Below are 20,330 nucleotides of genomic sequence, written 5' to 3' on the forward strand. Positions count from 1 at the left end.
GTGTATCCCCCTTATTGTTATTTTTGTGCCCATGTAACCCCCATATTGTTATTGTTGTGCCCATGTAACCCTCATATTGTTATTGTTGTGCCCCATAGACGTTCATTATTGTTATTGTTGCACCCTTACATTATTATTGCTATGTAGGCTCTGATTATATTGTGACCCATTAGACTCCTATATATACAAAGGAGGTATTGTCATTTGTATCATCTAAGAATTGTTCATTTATGTAATGTAAAAGGGGTTTCCCCTTCGAAGACGATAATTTTTAATTCGTTGATCTATCTATTTGTGAGTTGGTTGCATAACAGGTTGTGTTGTGTCGGTTCCACTTCCTTAACTGTACATGGGGAGTTGAATCACATCATAGTAGTCTCTCGTCACATGTTTACCCCAACGGACTGGGTTAACTTGGGTAAATGTGGGAGGAGGTGGTTACAAAGGTAGGCATAGCTTATTTGTATGAGAATCCATTGTATGCCAGCAAATGGATTTTTCCTCCTAGGAATCTACTCAGGACTGTCAATATTCACTTGTTGAAATTCTCTCTAGGTTCTTGGAGCTAAGACCTTCAAACATGTAGTTTGTTATCCTCACTATAAGCAAGGTTTGCCTTGACTTGCTTAGCTAATTGGATAATTATGGAATGTCAATAGTAAATTCATTATAGATTAGTAAGGTTATACATTTAATTTCTTTATAGAAAATACATTGTTGGGAAGATAACTAGGTTACTACAATTCATTATTGTGTTTATGGCCAATCTAGTATTTTTTAGATTCATCATAAATGCAGCCAAGTATGTGTGCACATGCATGTATGTGTTCTTAAGATACCTTATAATTTTAAAGCATAAATCGACCTTAATGAGTTATATGACATCAATAACATCACAACAATCCTCACCTTATATGGTTGGTGATTTCATATTCTTCTCCTCTTGTTATAAAAAGGGATCATTTTGGAATAACTAAGGATTCGAACTAATATATGCATGTATTTCACATATTTGTTTCACTTAAATCATTTTTTGTGCTTCAAACTTTGAAGATATTTCACCTTGATGTGAGACACTCATTTTGTGTTGTCATAAAAAATTTCACTAATTAAAAAATATAATTTTCTCAAAAGTTCATATGGTTTAAATATTATTATGAATAATAATGGTTATTCTTCAATTTTGACAACATTACAGAAAAACACTCAAGCACTAGCATTTATATTTTGATCACTATTTCAATTTGCACTAACTCTTCGGAATTTACATTCATATTTCACATCTCACAAAGCTAAAGAACCATTCATAGTTTTGGGCTTGAATCTCCTCACAAATATTCTCTTGTTTCTACTTCCACATGTCCTACTTGAACACTTCAGACTAGAAATAACTCTTTGCGAACTTGGAAATTTAGGAGTTTAACTTTCAGACGGTATATAGTGAAATGATGACAATTTACAATTTAATCATATAATAAGATTTATTTGTTTATTTTTAACAAGCATGCTAAATAAGTAGTTATCTCAGTTCCCGGCAAGGATACTCCTATGTTTGTTGTTGGGGTTAATGAGCAACAATACAAGTATGATTTGAACATCGTTTTGAATGCAAGTTGTACTACTAACTACTTGTATCCTTTGGCTAAGGTTTGTAATGATATTTTTACTGAGTTAAAATAGTTTTGATTGTGTAGGTGTATTTACTAGAGAATAACCACATCTAGTTAGAGAAGAACTTATATGTTAAAACAAAAAACTTTGTTTTTCTAGTGGGTGATCAATGAAAATTTTGACATTCTTGAAGGTCACATGACAATTTTCCATTCCATCATAGGTATACTTATTAGCCATATAAATGAAAATCTATCTAATCTCCTATAATCTAGTATTATGCTCTCCCTTTTATTTTATTGATTCAAGGAATCTATTTCATATATAAACAACAACACAAAAGACAGTTGATGGACCATCAAACAAGGACTGGTGAGGTGGAAGAGGAGATGGTTTAAACATTATTATTAACAGTACAGGAGCAACTAAGGTAGGAATCGACAATTTATCAATGTTGATTAACCATATTTAAAACCATCAGTAACATTTTGACTTTGGTGATTATATTTTTCATAAATAGTTTATAGGGCTAGGTTTATTATTCAATTTTTATACAAAATTCCTTTGGTTATTTTCTTTTTTATTGCAACATTATTCATCAAATTGGGATTAAAGGAAAAAGGCTCAAATTTTGTCCATATGCTTCAATTACCTCAACTGCTTCAAGATAGGCTGGAGAAGCTTGAAATGTCTTCTCTTCGTTAGTAGTTATGATTGGGAACTTATCTGAACAAAAATTAGTAGGACTGGGGCCTTACCTTTAGTGCTCGTGAGTTTCCTATCTTTACATCCAAATTAGCTCCTTTTAAAGCCTAGTTTGCTCAGCTTCTCTATTACTACTTTTGAATAGTGTTTACTCATCCTCGCGGTTATACTTGACTATTAGGAGAGCACATAGGAGTGTACATATAAATCTTCTAGCTGGAAATCTTCTAGTTATGATACTAGTGTCAATGGATCCACTTAGCTAATTGTGTTCATCCTATGACATTATCAGACTCTTTGTGTACTTCCTACAAATTGGAGTGTCGCATCTTCAAAGCGGGAGCAACAATACATAGTTTCTTGACATTGAACCTCATTTGACTTGTACTAGTTTAGTTTTTTTGACATTGGATCTTCATTGAGTTGTATTAGTTTAGTTTTTTTTTTTAACCTTTTTTTGTATTTTTAGAACATTGTTCCATGCTTACGGTGAATGGGCTTTATTTATCCTTTCATTAGCTTTTTTTTTTTTCACATTTTAGAACATTGTGCCATGCTTAGGCTGAATGGTCTTTATTTATTATTCATTGGGTTTCTTTGGAGGCACATTGATTATACTTTAGCAATCTGTCCATTCTCTATAACTATAATTGTCTTTTGCCCAGATTCTACCTTCTAATTTTTTTAATATGAATCCCCGACAGCCTTGTTTCCTATGTTCTCGTTTGTGATTGTATCTTTGAAGGTTGTTAGCAAGGTTCTACCAGCTCTCAATGGCAATTCGACTAGAATGGCCATTTGAATACCCACACTGGATGTTTCAGTTGTTGATTTCACTGTTAGACTTGAGAATTTTGCTACTTATGATGAGATCAAGCAAGCCATTATGTAAGTAGTTTCAGTTACCTTGGGAGAGGAAAAGGGATATATACAATTTTTTACAAGAATAAGGCTCAAGTGTGCGTGTTTAATTCTAACTATATATGGTACATTTCATTTTATAGGGAGGAATCTGAGGGAAATTTGAAAGGAGTTCTTGGTTACGAAGAGGGTGTTGTGCTATCTACAGATTTCATTGGGGGTAGTCAATATGTTGCAATATTGTCCAAAATTTTATTAGTGTCTTTTCTACTTCTATTATGCTTTAGTTGTGATATTGACTGTACTAGAGTTGTCTGTTATAAAGGGTCTCTTAATGCAATAATATGAGGGCAGTTTCCACTTGTGGGTACTTTTGATATCTTTATTTCTTTAGAGTTTTTTTTGGTTTGGGGATTTGTATATTCCTGCATATTTTGGAGGTATCTTGATTAAGGGTTGTAATGAAGTGGATAATTTGAATAGAAATGCCTTTTGGATATATATTTAGGTGGGTTGTATGGAAATTTAAAGCCAAATATCCTTCAAGGATTTAGGTTATTTAACAAGAAATGTAAATCATTGTGTGGTGTACTAGAAATCTTCTATTGGTAGTCGGAGATATGGTCAAGTCTTGCATATTTCAGCAGTCCACCTTGAAGTAGCCTCCAAGTAACTTACCATTTCCTATGTTCTATATGCAACAAATGAGATCTATCACAATGGATGTGATTGATGCCAATTAATATTCCAACTAATTGCTCTCATAATATGGTACATACTAGGTGTATGTTCATACAAAATAATTGTGATGGTGTTTATTCCCTTTCATGTTGGAGGTGTATTAGGAGATTGATGTTGTGAGAAAGTAGCACAGCGTTTAAACCTTCCAATTTTTTTACGGGAGAGTTTGGCCCAATCTAGATCAATTGGGATATAAGAGTTGTATATCCTACTACTATACTGTAAGATGTAGTGTATAGTTTGTATTTAGTGTATAGTTAAGCTAAATAAGTTAGGTTGACCAACCATGGTATAATAGTGTATTGAAGGATTTACATGTTTTCAAAGTATTTCTTTTTAGTATAGTTGCTTGATGATGGTTTGATTAATTGGGATATGAGAGTTGTGTATCCTGCTACTGTATTATAAGATGTAGTGTATAGTTAAGTTAAATAAGTAAGGTTAACCGACCATGGTACAATAGTGTATGGAAGGATTTACATGTTTCAAAGTATTTCTTTTTAGTATAGTTGCTTGATGATGGGTATGTAGTAGATAGAGCATGAAGAATGGGAATTTAACTGAAGCATTCTTTCCATACAAGTAGACACATTGAAAATGAATGATATATGTAGATACTTGCAACTCAAACCCATTAATCAATTGATAAATATATCATCAAAGGTATGGTCTCTTGTATTAATATGTTTTTTTAGAAAGGGGATATATATATATATATATATATATATATAGAGAGAGAGAGAGAGAGAGAGAGAGAGAGAGATGACTTTGAAGAAGTTTTCTTTGGGTTGTATATGAGCAAAGCCATGGACTCGCCATTATAAGCAAAAAAAAAGGTTAAAGAAATATCAATGGCAAAAAAAGCATTGATGATGTTACCTACAATGAATAGAGCATGAGGAATGAATTCATGCAAGAATCCTATTTCAAACAGTGAAATCCATGCTAAGTAAATTACAAAAGGGATCATAAAATTCTTCCACCACCTAGACAACATTGACACAGCCAATCCACTCCTACCAGTTCTCAATTTGTTGGTGTATGAGAAGCTTTCTTAATTACATTTTTGAATTATTTTATATGTATAAAAGCATTATAGAATCATCATCTCCATGTTGTTCATAGCATCTCCAGAGGCAGTTAAATAATAAAGGTGATAAGTAAACTAAGATATCGTGACTAGTGACTAGTGAACAAGATATGGAGATGAAATATATATATATATATATATATATATTCCAAAGTTGCAAAATGTATATATTAAGTTGGTTTTTAGGCTTTTTCGATTTCACAAGGTTTTGGAAGGTAGTGGGTTACAATTGATCGGTAATCACCACTAGGTATTTTTCCCATTATGGGTCATTGTTAGGTGTATTATAGATTTTGGAATATTATGCAAATTTGATAGGTCATTTTGGAATATTTTCAAAAAATGCAATGAGAATATTGCATCTAGTAGATTTGCAACCTAGACCTAGAGAACATAAGAAATAAAATATCCCTAATGTATTCTACTTTGCTTGTTTTCCGTCGAGCTTTGTGGATGAATCATGGAGATTTGCACACTTTAGTAGCCCATCCCATGTCATGCAGATCTTGGATTTGCATTGCAAAACAAAAATACAACATTGATCTAACCTACTTTATGGCATAAGTAGGTTTAATTGTGTAATCCTGGATTTGCATTGCTAAACAAAAATACAAGATTGATCTAACCTACCTTATAACATAAGTAAGTTTAATTGTGTAATCCATTGATACTCCTATATTGGAGGAATTATGTTATTATGTTATTTTTGACATTTTGGCTTGTTTATTTTGATATTTTTTATCAAGATAACACATTTGTTTAAAAGGTGCTCGAGGAATTATGTTATTATGTTATTTTTGACATTTTGGCTTGTTTATTTTGATCTTTTCTTTATCAAGATAACACATTTGTTTAAAGGGTGCTAGCTTAATCGAAGAGCACCTACCTTGTAGGAGGTTGGTTTCCCTATCATGAATTAATTACTGAAGAAACACAAAGATTCACATTCCATATTTTGTTTCTAAATAGAATTTTTATTGTCTCTAAAAGATAATAATACTTGTGTTCTATATTACCTTTATAAAAACAATTTTGTAAGACAAAAAACAATATTTAAAACAATTTACAAGTTTTTTTTTATCTCAAGTTAAACAATTTGCTCTAAAACTGTATTAAATATTATCTTAAAATCTTCCTATACATTAGTTGAAATGTTAAAATATTTTCTCAACAAATCTCTTTATTTGGAATCTATTAAATGTCATAAACAACACATTATATGTAGAATGTAATTTGGTTTTGAATAATAATATGTATTTGCAATGTCTAGTCACATTTTTATGTGAAACCAACCGAACATGGCATTAAGAAAAACCAAAACCAGAGAAGGTTCCTCTTTTTTAAATCGAAGCCACTCCGTTTCCACGCAACATTGATTAAACTAAACAATAATTCTTGACTGTTGATTCCAGGTCAACGACCAATATCAGCGTCTCGAAACATCGTGTAAATAATACTCGAATCGATTACGCTTTCCAGTGAAGCGTATTACATTGTAAGATTTGGAATATGGTGAGCTCTTGCAGCGACGGAGGTTCCTGGGCCGGAACCAAGAGAAACAGAACCTTTTTCATGGGAAGAAAGCGGCTTATTTGATCTGGGCCAGTTCTTCGTCTTCAGTAGATTCTTTGTAAACTGCAATGTTGGTATAGCATCTGGAGCACAAAATATAGCAATGAAGTCAATTGAGGTAAGGGCTGCTAATAACAAGTAGAAGCGATCCATATGCCCCTTGTTCAGATTTCCGGGTATCCAAACAGCTCTATCTTCCTTCTTTGTCTCATACATTACAATTGTCACCAGCAAACTGCTAACATAATTCCCAAGTGATATTGAGGTCATGCACAGGGCACTTCCAAAGCTTCGGAGTGCATCAGGGGCCTGACTATTGAAAAATTCCAGCTGACCCACATACATGAACACCTCCAAAGCATCGATCAAGGAGTACTGAGGAATCTGCCAGAAAATGTTGAGGGAGCTTGGTCTGTCGGGTACAATTTTGTTATCCACTCCTTTCAATCGATAAAGCTCAACTACAGCAACCGCAACCATGGCGAGCATACCCATAATCAATCCCACTCCCATTCTTTGTAGCTCAGAGAAACCCTTTGGATTGCCTGTGACCTTATACCCAAAAGGAACTAACACCCATCTGTATAAAGCTATCCACACTGCAACACTGAAAATATCAAACATGGACATTGCAGCAGCTGGGACATTGAAGCTACCCAAGGAGGTGTTCATTGCAACACCCTGCTCCACAAACAAAGATGCCATTTGGGTGAACACCACTGAGTAAATGATTGTGCACAACCAAATGGGAAGCAACCTCAGGATGCATTTTACTTCTTCCACTTGAGTCACCGTGCAAAGCCTCCATCGACTTTTTTCCTTTCCTTCCACTTCCACTGCGTCATTATCTGTTTCTATTGCTGCCTTGTCAAGGAACCTTACAAACCAAAACAAATTCAATATAATCCATCAGTATGGAAACCATCATAGGGTACAGTAATTATCATAGAGACATAGAGATGGTGAACTGAATAATGAGAGGAACAGAAAGGGTGCTTATATGCCTAGCATATTCATATACAGACCTTAATCCTTCACTGTGCAGTATCCTTCGGCATCTGCTGACTGCAATCTCTGTACTGGGTTGTTCGTAAAGGTACTTAGGAGAATTTGATGGGAGTTTCAACCTCCATTTCAGAATTTCAACCACAAATACTTGAGCGAAACGAGGCAGTGGGTTACCTCCTGGCATACGATGTCGATAATTGGGCATTCCCGCTAGAAATATGTCCGTGGAGAATCCGGCTGCTAAAGCAGACAACCAGAATCCTAATGCCCACATCCCATTATTTTCGAAGTAACCCAGAATTGTGTTGGAGAAGAGAGAACCGACGTTAAGGGCAAGGTAGAACCAGCTAAAGAAAGCTACTTTGGAGGGTCCTTCTCTGTCATCTTCTTCATCGAAGTAGTCTGCACCAAATGTTGCTATCGAGGGCTGGTATCCTCCGTTTCCAAAAGCCACAAGGTAGATTGATAAATAGAACATCCCAATACCCAAGGATGATGGTGATTTGCAGCTCAAACTTCCATCTCCACAGTTGGTAGGCTGTAGTAAGAGTAGCTGAGATGATAATGCCAGAAGAACTAGCCCCTGTTGTTTGTCAGAGAACATGATTCAGTCTCTACTTCTTCACAGATCAATAAGAGTAAATACTGTTAATATCTTAGTTGACATGTGCAAAATTACTTTTAGTGGTTTTCCAGGGTTCCAAGACTACATTTTTGTCAGTTGAAGGGTTGCTGAGGATGCTGACCATAGAGTCTAGAACTAGAATGGAATGACCTATTATCGCTCTGCATCGGTAAATTTAATTGGGGATTTTGTAGATACATATCAAATGATGGCACCTTTGAAGTAGCAAAAGCTGAAGCAGCCTTCAATTGACCCCTGAAAGTTCCCTAAAGCAAATTTTAAAATAGCCATTAAACTGTTTTAAAAGCTTCTCAGAATTTGATTAGCCTGTCTACAGTATAGGGTCCAATGAACCAGGTAAGTAAAGGAAGATCATAGACCTGTCCATTCGCTTTTTCAAAAATCTCTGTACACGTGCCTTCCTCGACTTTGAAAGCTCTGCAAAAATCAAGAAACCTCATGGCGTTTTCCTCACGCCTCAAAAATGTATTTCCTTCATAGTTGCTGACGGCGCCTCGTCTTCACAGCTGCCTCTTCCGATCTTATCTTCATTCCCACTCTCGCCATCTGTATGGTGTTTACTGCCATGGTGCTCGGAGATCTGTCTCCCTTCAAACAAACAAAAGTGGAACTTAACCCAATCGATTAGGGCAACAAAATATGGCAGTGCGGGTTCTGAAATTCAAAATTCCAATCTGTAGCGCCATTATACAATTCAAATTTTGGTGAAACCACTGGCTTAGAGATGAAACTTGAATATTGAGCGCGTTTACAAGTTCAAACTTGAATATTGAGCGCGTTTTCAAATTCATATAACACGACATTAATGGTTACAATATTGATACGTATTCCAACTGATACACCATTTTGTATTTATCGGCAATCGAGCTCATGTATTTTATTTCGTATGATAACATTCCATGGCAATTAATATCATATGGTATGGGGAATGGGTAGCATATGATACACGACATGCCGATACACATGCCGCTCGTTTCAATGGGCATCAATACAAACAACGAGATGGATGATCACATTATGCATATGTCCATCACTATTAACCAGAAAGTGTTGCCTGAAAATTAAATAGAGGTCAGAGTGTCCATGCCCTGTGGTCCGTAGGGGTGTATTAATGGAGCTATAGAGGTGGAAATAACGCTCACCATTCATTTGACTCTTTTGGAGCCGAACAAACATTTCAAGCACCTAAAATATGCAAATGTGCCCATGTGGTCTTCCTCTTAACTTGGCATGTCCGAAGACCCTATCTCTGGAAAGCACGTAAACACTATACCTTGAATGCACATACCTTGAGTCACACTCACATGTCTCAATAAATGTATCAATAACGAAGAAAGGATCCATGGGAGGTAACAAGATGTAATTGATCACTCAATTTCAATATTAAATTGATGTCTCGGGGTTGAAAAATCCTCCTAGTCTTTCAAGATGATTAGATTGAAAATCCTCATGGGAGGGTGATTTTTATAACTGCTATATTTTATTATCTTAGTAAAATGTGTTGATCGTGCATCCTAATTACCAGTTGTATGTTTCAGGATTGGATTTACGGGATAATTGGTGGTCATCTACATCGAAACACTTCATGAAAGCATGATTTCAATTAATGGAAACAATTGAAAAGTCAACTCCGTACCTAAGCAAGCCAAGGACATGACGAAAATATCAACAAGTTTCTTAAAGTGTTACAACAAAGCTCATTTTCCTCTTGATATATTGTAAAATATTACTTTGTTATAAAATGACAAATATTAAATCACGTAAAGCGTCAATATAAATATCAAAAGCCATGAGGAATTTGAAAAGGTCCTATGGAAATGAAGACTCAAGCGAAATATGAAAGGTCACGAAGGAATTCCAAGATTTATAGGAGGAGGTGAAAGTTTACCTTCTTTATTTCTATAAATGTAACTTCATATCTTATTCGAAAGAGATTTTAGCACTTAAGATAGGCTAATAATTTGGTTGTTATTTTGTGCTTAGGAGATAAAAGCACTCACTCTTGGTAGCTTGTAGAGGGAGGGATTTTGAGGCTAGTTTTATGTTGGCCATCCTTAAGTCGATTGCAGATTCCCCGAATATTCGGGAATCTGACGGACATGGGCGCGGTCAATTTTTTGACCACGCCCATGTCCGTCGGATTCCCAAATATTCGGGGAATCTGCAATCGACTTAAGCTCACCGTTTTATGTTTGGGAGATGATATGAACTACTCTCATCCCACTATTGTGTTTCAACAAGCGTATGTTAAATACATTTGAATGGGCGATAATATTAATGAGAATATTTTCAATTCATGCATTGATTCCTATGCATTCCTCTATTGGTTATACTAGTTGTCTCGTATTCCAATTATATATGCCTCTATGTTTACATATCCGTTACATGTTTATGAACTAATTCGTTGCATGAAGCTTATGTGTTTGCTTTGAATCTATGCTCTTCATTCAATGTTAATGTTAGCAATTGATTATGAACTAGTTTGCAGTTGATTTCGAACACTTTCTCGTTGTGTATGTCTTAGTTAGTCTCATTTATCTAACTCCCTCTTAAGGCATGTTCTCGCTCATTATGTTGTTGTTGTGTTCTTCTATTATTCTCCACAAGCCATTAATGGAGAGTTGATCTCGTCCTCATTCTTTCGATATATTACACTTGGTATCATATTTATCTTTGCATTCAATATCCAAGAGAAAAACACACATATGATGGCAGTTAGGTCTACAAACTAGATGGGACTCCTATCCTAAACGATGTAGGGTCTAGTTGGGATTTTACACTAGAGAGGCCCCCTAGTGTTGGCAGAATATCCAACACCGCCAATAGGATCCAAAATGTAAATAAAAAATAATAAACTTTGGATATTTTAAATAGATCTAAAATTATATTATTTTATCAAAAATTATTTATATTAATATAGAAATAATAAAATTATAAATTCTAAGAAAATAAAAAATTAATTATAGTAGAACTTTATTCAATGTAGAGATAATGATATTATATTAATATAAGTAATATGCTAATGTCCATTATTGAAATAATCAAGTTTAAGATCCAAAATGTCATAAGGGTGTCTACTTAATTCCTTGCTCGTGTGGCAAGCCCTATGTAGGTGAGACTGGGAGATCCTTTAACACAAGAATCCAGGAACATGCAACTGACATTAAACATAATCGATCCAAATCATCAGCTTTAGCAAAACATTCCAATAAAACTAAACACCAAATTTGTATAGAAGATACCCGCATCTTGGCTAGAAGTGATCACTACTTTATAAGGAAATTCAGAGAAGCCATAGAAATTAGCAAGCACCCTAATAACCTTAACAGAGACGACGGATGGACCATAAGTGAAAACTGGATTCCAATCCTTTCATCCAATCTTACCCCTCCCTAACCACTATCCTCCTCTAAATTATCCAATAACAAATAAAAAAGGTGTTTAAACCATTAATTATAATCTAACAAAAAGTAAAATTAACAATAATTTAAAATCAACAATAAAAAACTTTAAAACAAACCTCAAAATAAGAAATTTATATCATATAATCTTCAAAACTATGAAATAATCAAAATATACAATTAAAATGAAACATAATTAATATAACAAAATATATAGCAAAACAATTAAAATAAAATATAATTAAAATAATAAATATAAAATAAAACAAATATGGCCCTAATAAATTATAATTCTATATTAAATTAATAAATTAACAATAATCATATTTATAATTATTATTAACTCAATAATAAATTAATTTAATAATAAATCAATAAATTAACAATAATTATTTATAATTACAATTATTATTACTAATCACAATTCAATAATAAATTAGTAAAATGAAAATATTCAACAAATAGTAATGATTTAATCCATTATAATTAAAATAAATTATAACCTTAATAAGATATAATTTAACAAGATTTTAGAATTCAATATTAACAACAATTTAACATTAAACATAAAAAACTTTAAACAAATTTCAAAATTAACCATTTATGAATCATATAAATTTCAATTCACTGTTTATGAATCATATAAATTTCAAAACCTTTTAATAACTAAAACATAATTAAAACAAAAAAATATAAAATTAAACAATTAAAATAAAAATATAATTAAAATTATAGATTATAAATTCAATAATAAATTAATAGATTAATAATCCCTAATATCTGTCGGCAATGCATCTCTTACATCTATTTATTAAACTGAATAATAAGACCAGTTTTCCATTAATTCTTTCACATCCTGAAGATGAACCACCGTTGATGGTTCGAAACGTCGATCAACAAGTAACCGAATGCGATGAATCTGGAAAATGATGTACACAAGTTTAAGATATTTTGCATTTACACTTATCATCTTTTATATGATTACTTGATTGAGCTTTATATTCATAGAGAGATTATTAATTTAATTTAAGGGAAAGTTTGAGGGTTTTATTATATAAATGTTTTTCTCCTGAGGTTTAAATATATATACAAATGTAATTTTACAATATATTACAAAAAAAATGAATTTTCAAAAGTTGTTTTTATTTCTAGCAAAACATCTTACTTTGGTTCAAGCGAGGGTGGTATAAAGATACCAACTCTTAGATAGACAATTGGGAAATAAAGGAAGAGATAATTTTGCAGAATCCGGATAATATTAAATATATTACTACTTCCAACTTTAAGGAGAAAACATAGGGAAATAAAGAGCTAGAAGAAAAAAGGAAACTACTATATTATAAGAAGGTGATCAACCTCAATCTCGAAAACCAAAATGATCTCTTTGTCTTAACTAATGTTAAGAAGGAAACAAACGTTGCCAAGATTAGAACTAATTCTCGTGAGTTTCATAGTGAAATTGGGTGTTGGTCAATTCCCAAAATGTCATGGGATAATAAGGTTTGTCACCTATGTGATCCAAAAAAGGATGAAGATGAAAATAACTTTCTCTTTGATTACCCATCTTATACTCACATTCAATATAATTTTCAAAATATTTGTCACACTACCATATCATCTTCATATATTCATGTATATTTTATTTTTAAATAAAAGTCGATTTTTAATATTAAAAAACAATCATTTATAGTTAATTATAATTATGTTCAAGGTTTTTTCATGTGCTTTCTCTTGGTTTCAAAATTGGTTATCGTTGTGGGGGGATCAGCTAGCTCTACAATTTATGTATTAATAGTGGTTGGACTCCTTTTATGTATGCAATTTTTTGTATTGAATATAGATTATGTATGCAATTTTTTGTTTTGATGATAAATCTTGTTATGGATCCAAAATGTAAACCAAAAACAATAAACACTATGGATATTTCAAATATTATTAAAAATGGATATTTCTCTCAATTTTCCATCTTATGCTCACATTTGATCTAAGTTTCTAAATATTCATCGCACTACCAATCTTCTTGGCCTTTTAACTCAACAAAACTATGGTGGTCCAGGAACGCTTGTCTCACTCCTCTCCAAACATAGAAATAAAATGTTAAAAAATTCTTATTAATCTCTCACATTCTTAAGCTTTGGTAGACCATATAGATCTTAGTCGATGTTAATCATCATCATCATATATTCGTGTATATTTTATTTTTAAATAAAGGTTGATTTTTAATATAAAAAAAAACAATTTATTTATAATTAATTATAATTACGTTTAGGGTTATTTTTTGTGCTCACGCTTGGTTCCAAAAATGGTTTCTACTGTGCATAGGATCGACCACCCCCTGACCTCCTTCTCGTTCCCTAACACCATCTCTAATGGCCATTTCTTTCAATGAACTTGTAAAAACTAGTATTAAGTCTTTGAAAATTAGAGTTGAGAAATTTGTTAACAAGTTTGATAGGATTTTGAAAGTACAAGTTAATCTAGGTAAATCTTGAGTAACGACAATCAGTGTAGCTGAAAATAGGTTTGGTTGGCTAATTTATGGGGGTTTGGCCTTCTCCAATATCTCTAAGGTTGTGAGTGGAAAGAAACTGGAGACAGCTGGTTAAAGGTCATATTGAATGTTCCCTCTATGACAAAGGTTTCTTCACCTTTTTTATTTGAACTTAAAGAAGATCAATATCTTATATTTAGGAGCGGTCCTTACTTCATGGGTGCTGAAGGTATTTAATTGGAACATTGGACCATAGATTTTCATCTTGGGAATGATGTTCCCTCAACAGTTATAGTATGGGCAAAACTTCCTCACTTACCTCTTCACTGGTGGGATGAGGATACTTTGAGAAACAATAAAAATGCCGTGGGAAGATACATAGATCGAGTAGGACTAAGAGATTCTATATATACATGTGATCATATATGTGCAAAAGTATACCTTTAGAAAGGTCTTCCAGTAGCAGTTCATCTCACATTAGATAACTTCTTTTTCATTTAGAGGGTGGATTATGATAAGATCCCTTTCAAGTGTAAACAATGTCATGAGTATGGGCACCTAGGAATTTCCCTAAAATGAGGATGCCCTTGAGTATTATGAGGATGGGGGTCATTGGAAAATCGAAAATAGAATAAGAGGAAAAACATGCCAAAATCCCCAAAAGAGTTAGGGTCACCCCCAAAGGGCCCCTCCTCCTTTATCGAGTTTTCATAATGCGGGGAAAGATTCATCTCCGGGAGTTGGGAAGAAGATTTATAAACATGCAAATAAATTTATTGTGTTGGAAAATGAAGAGGATGAAGGAGAAAAGGGAGATGACAAATCCCATGATGAGAATAAAGTTCCAAAACCAGAAGATGACCTTGTGTGAAATTTCTCGGCGGAATATGCGGGTTTGAAAAAGGAAGAAGATTTTTAATCTCCAAAAGTAAAGAAAACTCAGCTTGATTTCTTTGCCTCAGTTGATGACAAATTGAAAAATGAAATGGAAATGGATTTTGATCCCGTGAAATATACAAGGAAAGTGGGAAAAAAATCCAACCGGTTGCTCTAATTGGCTCATGCTGAAGGAATGAAGAAAAAGGAACTCAATCAATGATTAATTTTCCCTCCTTCAAACTCCCTAAAAATCAAAAGAAATTTGGTTCTTATGGCCCTCATTCTAGTGGGGGATCTAAAGCTTCTAGAAAATAATGAATATCATCTCCTAGAATTGTAGGGGGATGGGTAGTGGGAAAAAAGAATTTGAAATCAAAATCTTAATTAGATAAGATAATCCCCATGTCCTCCTCCTCCAAGAGACGAAATTAGGGGAGTGTGAAGCTCTAACGAAATGCAGAAAAAATTGGAAAGGGAGTAAAGAAATGGTGGTAGGTTAAAGGGGAATTTCAGGAGGATTTTTCCCTCTACGAGAATCCTCCTTATTCAATCTTCTATAAGAAGAAAAATTTCAGCATTGGATCATCACTAGATTGATTATTATCTCATCCAGGAAAATTTGGAACATAGTAAACATTTATGAGCCAAATATGTATTATGACAATATGGAATGTAGAAATTCTCTTTTAGGACAAAGGAAAACCCTTCTCAGCTCCAACTTCATTTTAGGAGGGTACTTTAATGTTAGAATTCACCACTGGGAGAAGAAAGGTGGCAGTGTTGTAAGAGATCAATTTCAAGAAAAAATGGAGGATTTGATTTCCTAGTTGGACCTAGTTGAAATCAAGCTATACTCTCCAAATTTACTTGGAGTAATAAAAGGGTTGGCCATTGTTGTCTAGGTAAATCCTCTCCGCAGATAGAAACGATCCCTTTAGCCCAATGAGTGGGACTAGCGACCAACGTGAAAATCTACGAGACACTTTCCTAAATTAAAATTGAAATGAGAGAAGAGGAAGGAGACCTACCTCGTTCTGATGCTATAATGCACTCCTTTGTTGAAGATCTTGATCGCTCACTCTTCAAGCTCAGTCCTTACTATTCAAAGAGTTTGAATACCTTCACAAGAAGCCAAAGACACAACAAATCATACAAGCACAATAAAATGTACTCCACTTAATAGATCAAGGAGAATTAAGATAAATGATGCATTGACATAGGAATTTATGGAAAGTGAACCAATAGTTGTATATATTGATGAATGAAAGAGGAAGCATACAACCTAAGCCTTGATGTTAATCAACCCTCCTTGAGTGAATATCCAAGTCCAAGCTCAAGCACTCCTTCTCCAAGCTAAAGTGAATAGCATGTATGCACTATCTCAGCATAAGGGTGCAAATAATTAGATACCAACCCCTTTGGGAATGGAAGAGCATGAATATATAGGCAAGGAGAGGGAGTTAGGATCTCTTCAAAGATAGGGGAAGGCCCTCATCTAAAGGAGGAAGCTCATAGGATAAGATCAAAGGGAAATATTAGGATAATTCAACCATATCTACAACGAACAACCTCCAGCTCGTCGTTCTGTAATCCTCTAGATGACAAAGCTTCTTGTCCTCTTTGGGAAAACTTGCCTTTTAGGGATTAATGCGAGTATCCAAGTACAAACCACGCTTCCACGCGAAGCTAGTATGGTGCAACCTACCATCAAAATGAGTTTTCAGTGACACAGTTGCCCTGACCCTGAAATTAGGGTTTTGAGCTTGCTTCTTCAGGGAATGCTCAAGGCATGTTTTGATTAAGTCTTTAGGGAGGATCTGGACTGCATATTAGGATGGGTACACTGCACAATTGCCATGTTTTGGGCACTCTGGGGTATGACACAGGGAATTGCAGGAGGTGTGATAAAATATTGTGTAACAGATGCCCCCTAAAGCATGAAGGTAGAACAGGGAGTGATGGTTGAGATGCTTTACGAGCTTTGGAAAGGACGAGAATAAACACTGTTAGGAGACCTGCAAATCAAGGATGCATATACATATACATATCTGATATCAAAAAATGAATCCCTGGTATGGACGCAACCATCCAGATAGGAAGAACCATGTGAAAATATCCATGGTATGGGCACAAGCATCTGAATGAAAAGGATAATATGGAATTCTAAGATCCAAGGTATGGATGCAGCCACCCGATATAGAAGGATCATCATCATCATAGATATAAGGTCCCACGACATGGTCGCAACCATCCGTATAGAGGAAACATGTATACAATCATGAACAATACATAACTCCACGTAGCCTGAGTTATATCAGACAAAACTCAGGGTCTTGCTGATCATATATTGATCCAGGACTTCAGTGATAGCTCAAAATTCAAAGTGTTCAAAAGGTGTCGAACTTGAACGAACGGATAGATCTCATCGTCCTGATTCTGGTGCTGTGAATGGTTCGAAAAACAGACACCGTATGGAGGAGTTATTGCATTTTAAAAATGCCAAGTAAATTGAAAAGTTATGAATTTTGGAAATATTAAAAAAAGAATATTTCAAGGAATATTGCTGGGAATATTCCCTAGAATATTCTCCAAAATATTCACTGGAATATTCCTTCTAGATGGACCAATCAGGAGCCGACACGTGGCAAGCTCGGAGGCCGCCACGTGGCCCTGAATTGGCATGGCAAAATATTGTTTGAGGTCGAGCGGGATCGAACCTGTGACCTCCCGCGGGCAAACTAAGAGCTTTGACTGTCTCCGCTATGCTTTGTGTCTTAACCATATTAGATCGCAGTTTGCATTTATGTTGTTAACAGTTGTTGTTTGGGGGATAGACCGCCAGCGGTCTCGGGAAGAGTGGTCACATGCCAACAAAACCACAGCGGTGAATGTAACGGTTCTCCCTAACCGCCAGCCTTAACAAATGTTAACCGCTCGGATATTGCGGTCACATGCACGCCAATCTACCAACGGTTACATTCAGCCGGTAGTCAAGCTTGGTGGACCTCCAAAATTGGCGGAAATTGCCAAATTTAACTCCAGTTAAACTGCCAGTTCCAGATTTGGTGGAGGAATACTAGGAGAAATTCAGTAAATGAACTAAAGATGAAATTTTCGAACTAAGAGAGTGAAAGAAGAGTCTACCTAGGCTAATTTGGGCCTTCTGAAGCCATTGGAACAGTCCAGAGAAGTTGAAGAAGCCATCTTCAAGGAGAGTTTCGTCCAAGGAGATTTTGGAGCTCAGGGCCACCAGGGGTTGGAGGCTATTGCTGGAGCTACCAGTATCCATTCTCAGCAAAAAAATAGTCATTCCTAACTGTAATGAACCTTCTGAATCCAATGAAGGTGTTTTCAAAATCATTTGGAGACTTCTAAAGGCCGATATGCTGAAGGGAAGTTTTAGGCAGCCTAGAGCCAACCGTGGAGAAAGGCGTAGATCGGGGATGCAGTGCTCGTTTTGAGAAAATGAACAGTCATTTGTTGATGTAAGATATGTGCTAGAGATAGTAGCAGAGGTTTCAAATACATTTGAATCATTATGAAGGATTTTGTGCCATTAAGAAGCTCAGGGAAGCTCAATGCACCTGTTGAAGGAATCAAGTCCAAGGGAGCCTAGATCTGCTTGCACAATGAGGACAGCCATGACAGGGATTTAGATGGTTTTCTAAGCCCATTGGTTCAGTTCATTAACCTATGGAGTTGAGTGTGGAACTTGTAACAGAATTCAAGCCATAATCCCAAAGAGCCAAGTCAAGTTGAGAAGAGCTCACGGAGACGTAGCCCACGAGATCAGGGTGAACTCCTTATTAAATTTGTTGTTATGTGTGATGTTTATTTTCTGCATTATATGTCTGATATATGTGTTTAATATTAGAAGAAACAAATCAAGTTAAAGCATTTAAACAGATTAAAACAAACAAACACATACACCTGTTTTAAGTACATAATTTCGCAATTGTCAACATAAGCTAGATCATATTTTTGTTAAGCTTTGGAGTGGGAGGTTCTTGTATGTATGACAAGATGTTAAAGCCTCATTTCAGATCAGGTGGTATCAGAGCAGGATGTTTGATTGACAGAGCAATCTATTTGCTTGTTTGACTTGAAAGGTGTTTAAACAGTACACAGGATTTCACTATTTGATTATTTGTAAACTGACTATTGTTTGAGTTTGCAAAGGTGAAGGGAAAGCTACTGATAGCTAAGTCTAGGAGAGGACAAGAAGGAAGAAGGGTTGAAGGCATTCTTCTTACCCCAAGGACCTCAAGGCAACCCTTGAAGCATAAGAGGGTTTGTTTACAAAAGGCAGCTTGAATAAGAATTTGATTCTATTGACATTTAGTTTAGAAATTTGTCATTAGTTCTTTGAAAGCTTTGTGAATTTTATTGAAGTTTTTTTGTTCATTTTTATAATGAAAACTTCTACAAGTGAGTTCTCCAAATCCTCCTCTTTCACAAGATTCTTTGATGAAGGCTTGAAGTAAGAAATTTTCATCATGATGAATATGGTGAGAGAAATGTATGAGGATGAAAGGAAGAGCACTAAACTTCGAGAGCAATTGAATTCCATGAAGGAAGAGAAACAATTGCTTTCTGACCAATTGCAGGAAATGGAAAGCCAACTTCATATTGCAAATATGAATCTGGAAAGGATGCATGAGTTGGAGACACAGCTCCTTGTTTCCAAAGAAGCCTTAGCCAAGTATCAGCTTGAAGAAGAGGTAAACAATTCTAGTTTGTCTTCTAATTCTTCTAAGAATGTTTATGTTGGTTCTTTTGAAAAACATACAAGAGGCATAGGGTCCAACTTGATGTAAAAAATGGGCTATGAAGGAAAAGGATTGGGCAAACATGCACAGGGTATTGTTGACAATAATGGTTGAGGAAAGGCCTAAGTATTTGGGTCTTGGCTATGAACAATCTTATGGAGAAAGTTCCAAAGCTGCAATGAAGGCAATTGAAACAGTTCCTAGGAGTTTCATTTTAAGTTCTCTACCTCAAGGTTGTAAAGATTGTATTCATGGGGAATGCAATAGTTTGAAACATACTTTGCAGGAAGAAGATGTTCATAAGCATGCACTTGAACAAGAGAGTTGTGAAATATCTAAAACCATTGAAGGGATTGATGGTGTTCCAAAGGGAGCTGCTTCTTCATTTGATTCACCTCCTCATGAAGGTAATGAAGGTGAAAGAGAAAGGTATAAATCTGATTTCCATCACATTTCTTTTGATAATGTAAAGCATGGTAAATTTCCACATAAGCATTGGAAAAGAATTGCATGTTCCTTTTGTGGTTTGTTTAACCATAGTGTTTCTAGATGTTAG

General features: G+C 34.8%; 1 protein-coding gene across 1 annotated transcript; it reads right to left on the reverse strand.

Annotated features, from left to right (window-relative positions):
* Positions 1 to 6,364: 6,364 nt before the first annotated feature.
* On the reverse strand, positions 6,365 to 8,674 carry LOC149150420 (protein NRT1/ PTR FAMILY 7.3-like). Its single transcript, XM_089442786.1, has 4 exons — positions 8,594 to 8,674; positions 8,429 to 8,479; positions 7,606 to 8,171; positions 6,365 to 7,457 (listed from the first exon to the last, which is right to left on the reverse strand). Exons 1-4 carry the CDS (start codon positions 8,672 to 8,674, stop codon positions 6,497 to 6,499), a joined length of 1,659 nt encoding a protein of 552 aa, XP_089298912.1. The 3' UTR covers positions 6,365 to 6,496.
* Positions 8,675 to 20,330: the final 11,656 nt, after the last annotated feature.

This window comes from Pinus tabuliformis, chromosome 9 (assembly GCF_031772625.1).
Source record: "Pinus tabuliformis cultivar Carrire ecotype Pingquan chromosome 9, CPIR1, whole genome shotgun sequence".
NCBI lineage: Eukaryota > Viridiplantae > Streptophyta > Pinopsida > Pinales > Pinaceae > Pinus > Pinus tabuliformis.

Coding starts and splice junctions, on each gene's coding strand:
- LOC149150420 (XM_089442786.1), bottom strand. CDS start 8,674: ATGAGGTTTCTTGATTTTTGCAGAGCTTTCAAAGTCGAGGAAGGCACG. Junction 8,480..8,593: donor TTGAAAAAGCGAATGGACAG/GTCTATGATCTT, acceptor AATTTGCTTTAG/GGAACTTTCAGGGGTCAATT. Junction 8,172..8,428: donor CAGCTTTTGCTACTTCAAAG/GTGCCATCATTT, acceptor GACAAACAACAG/GGGCTAGTTCTTCTGGCATT.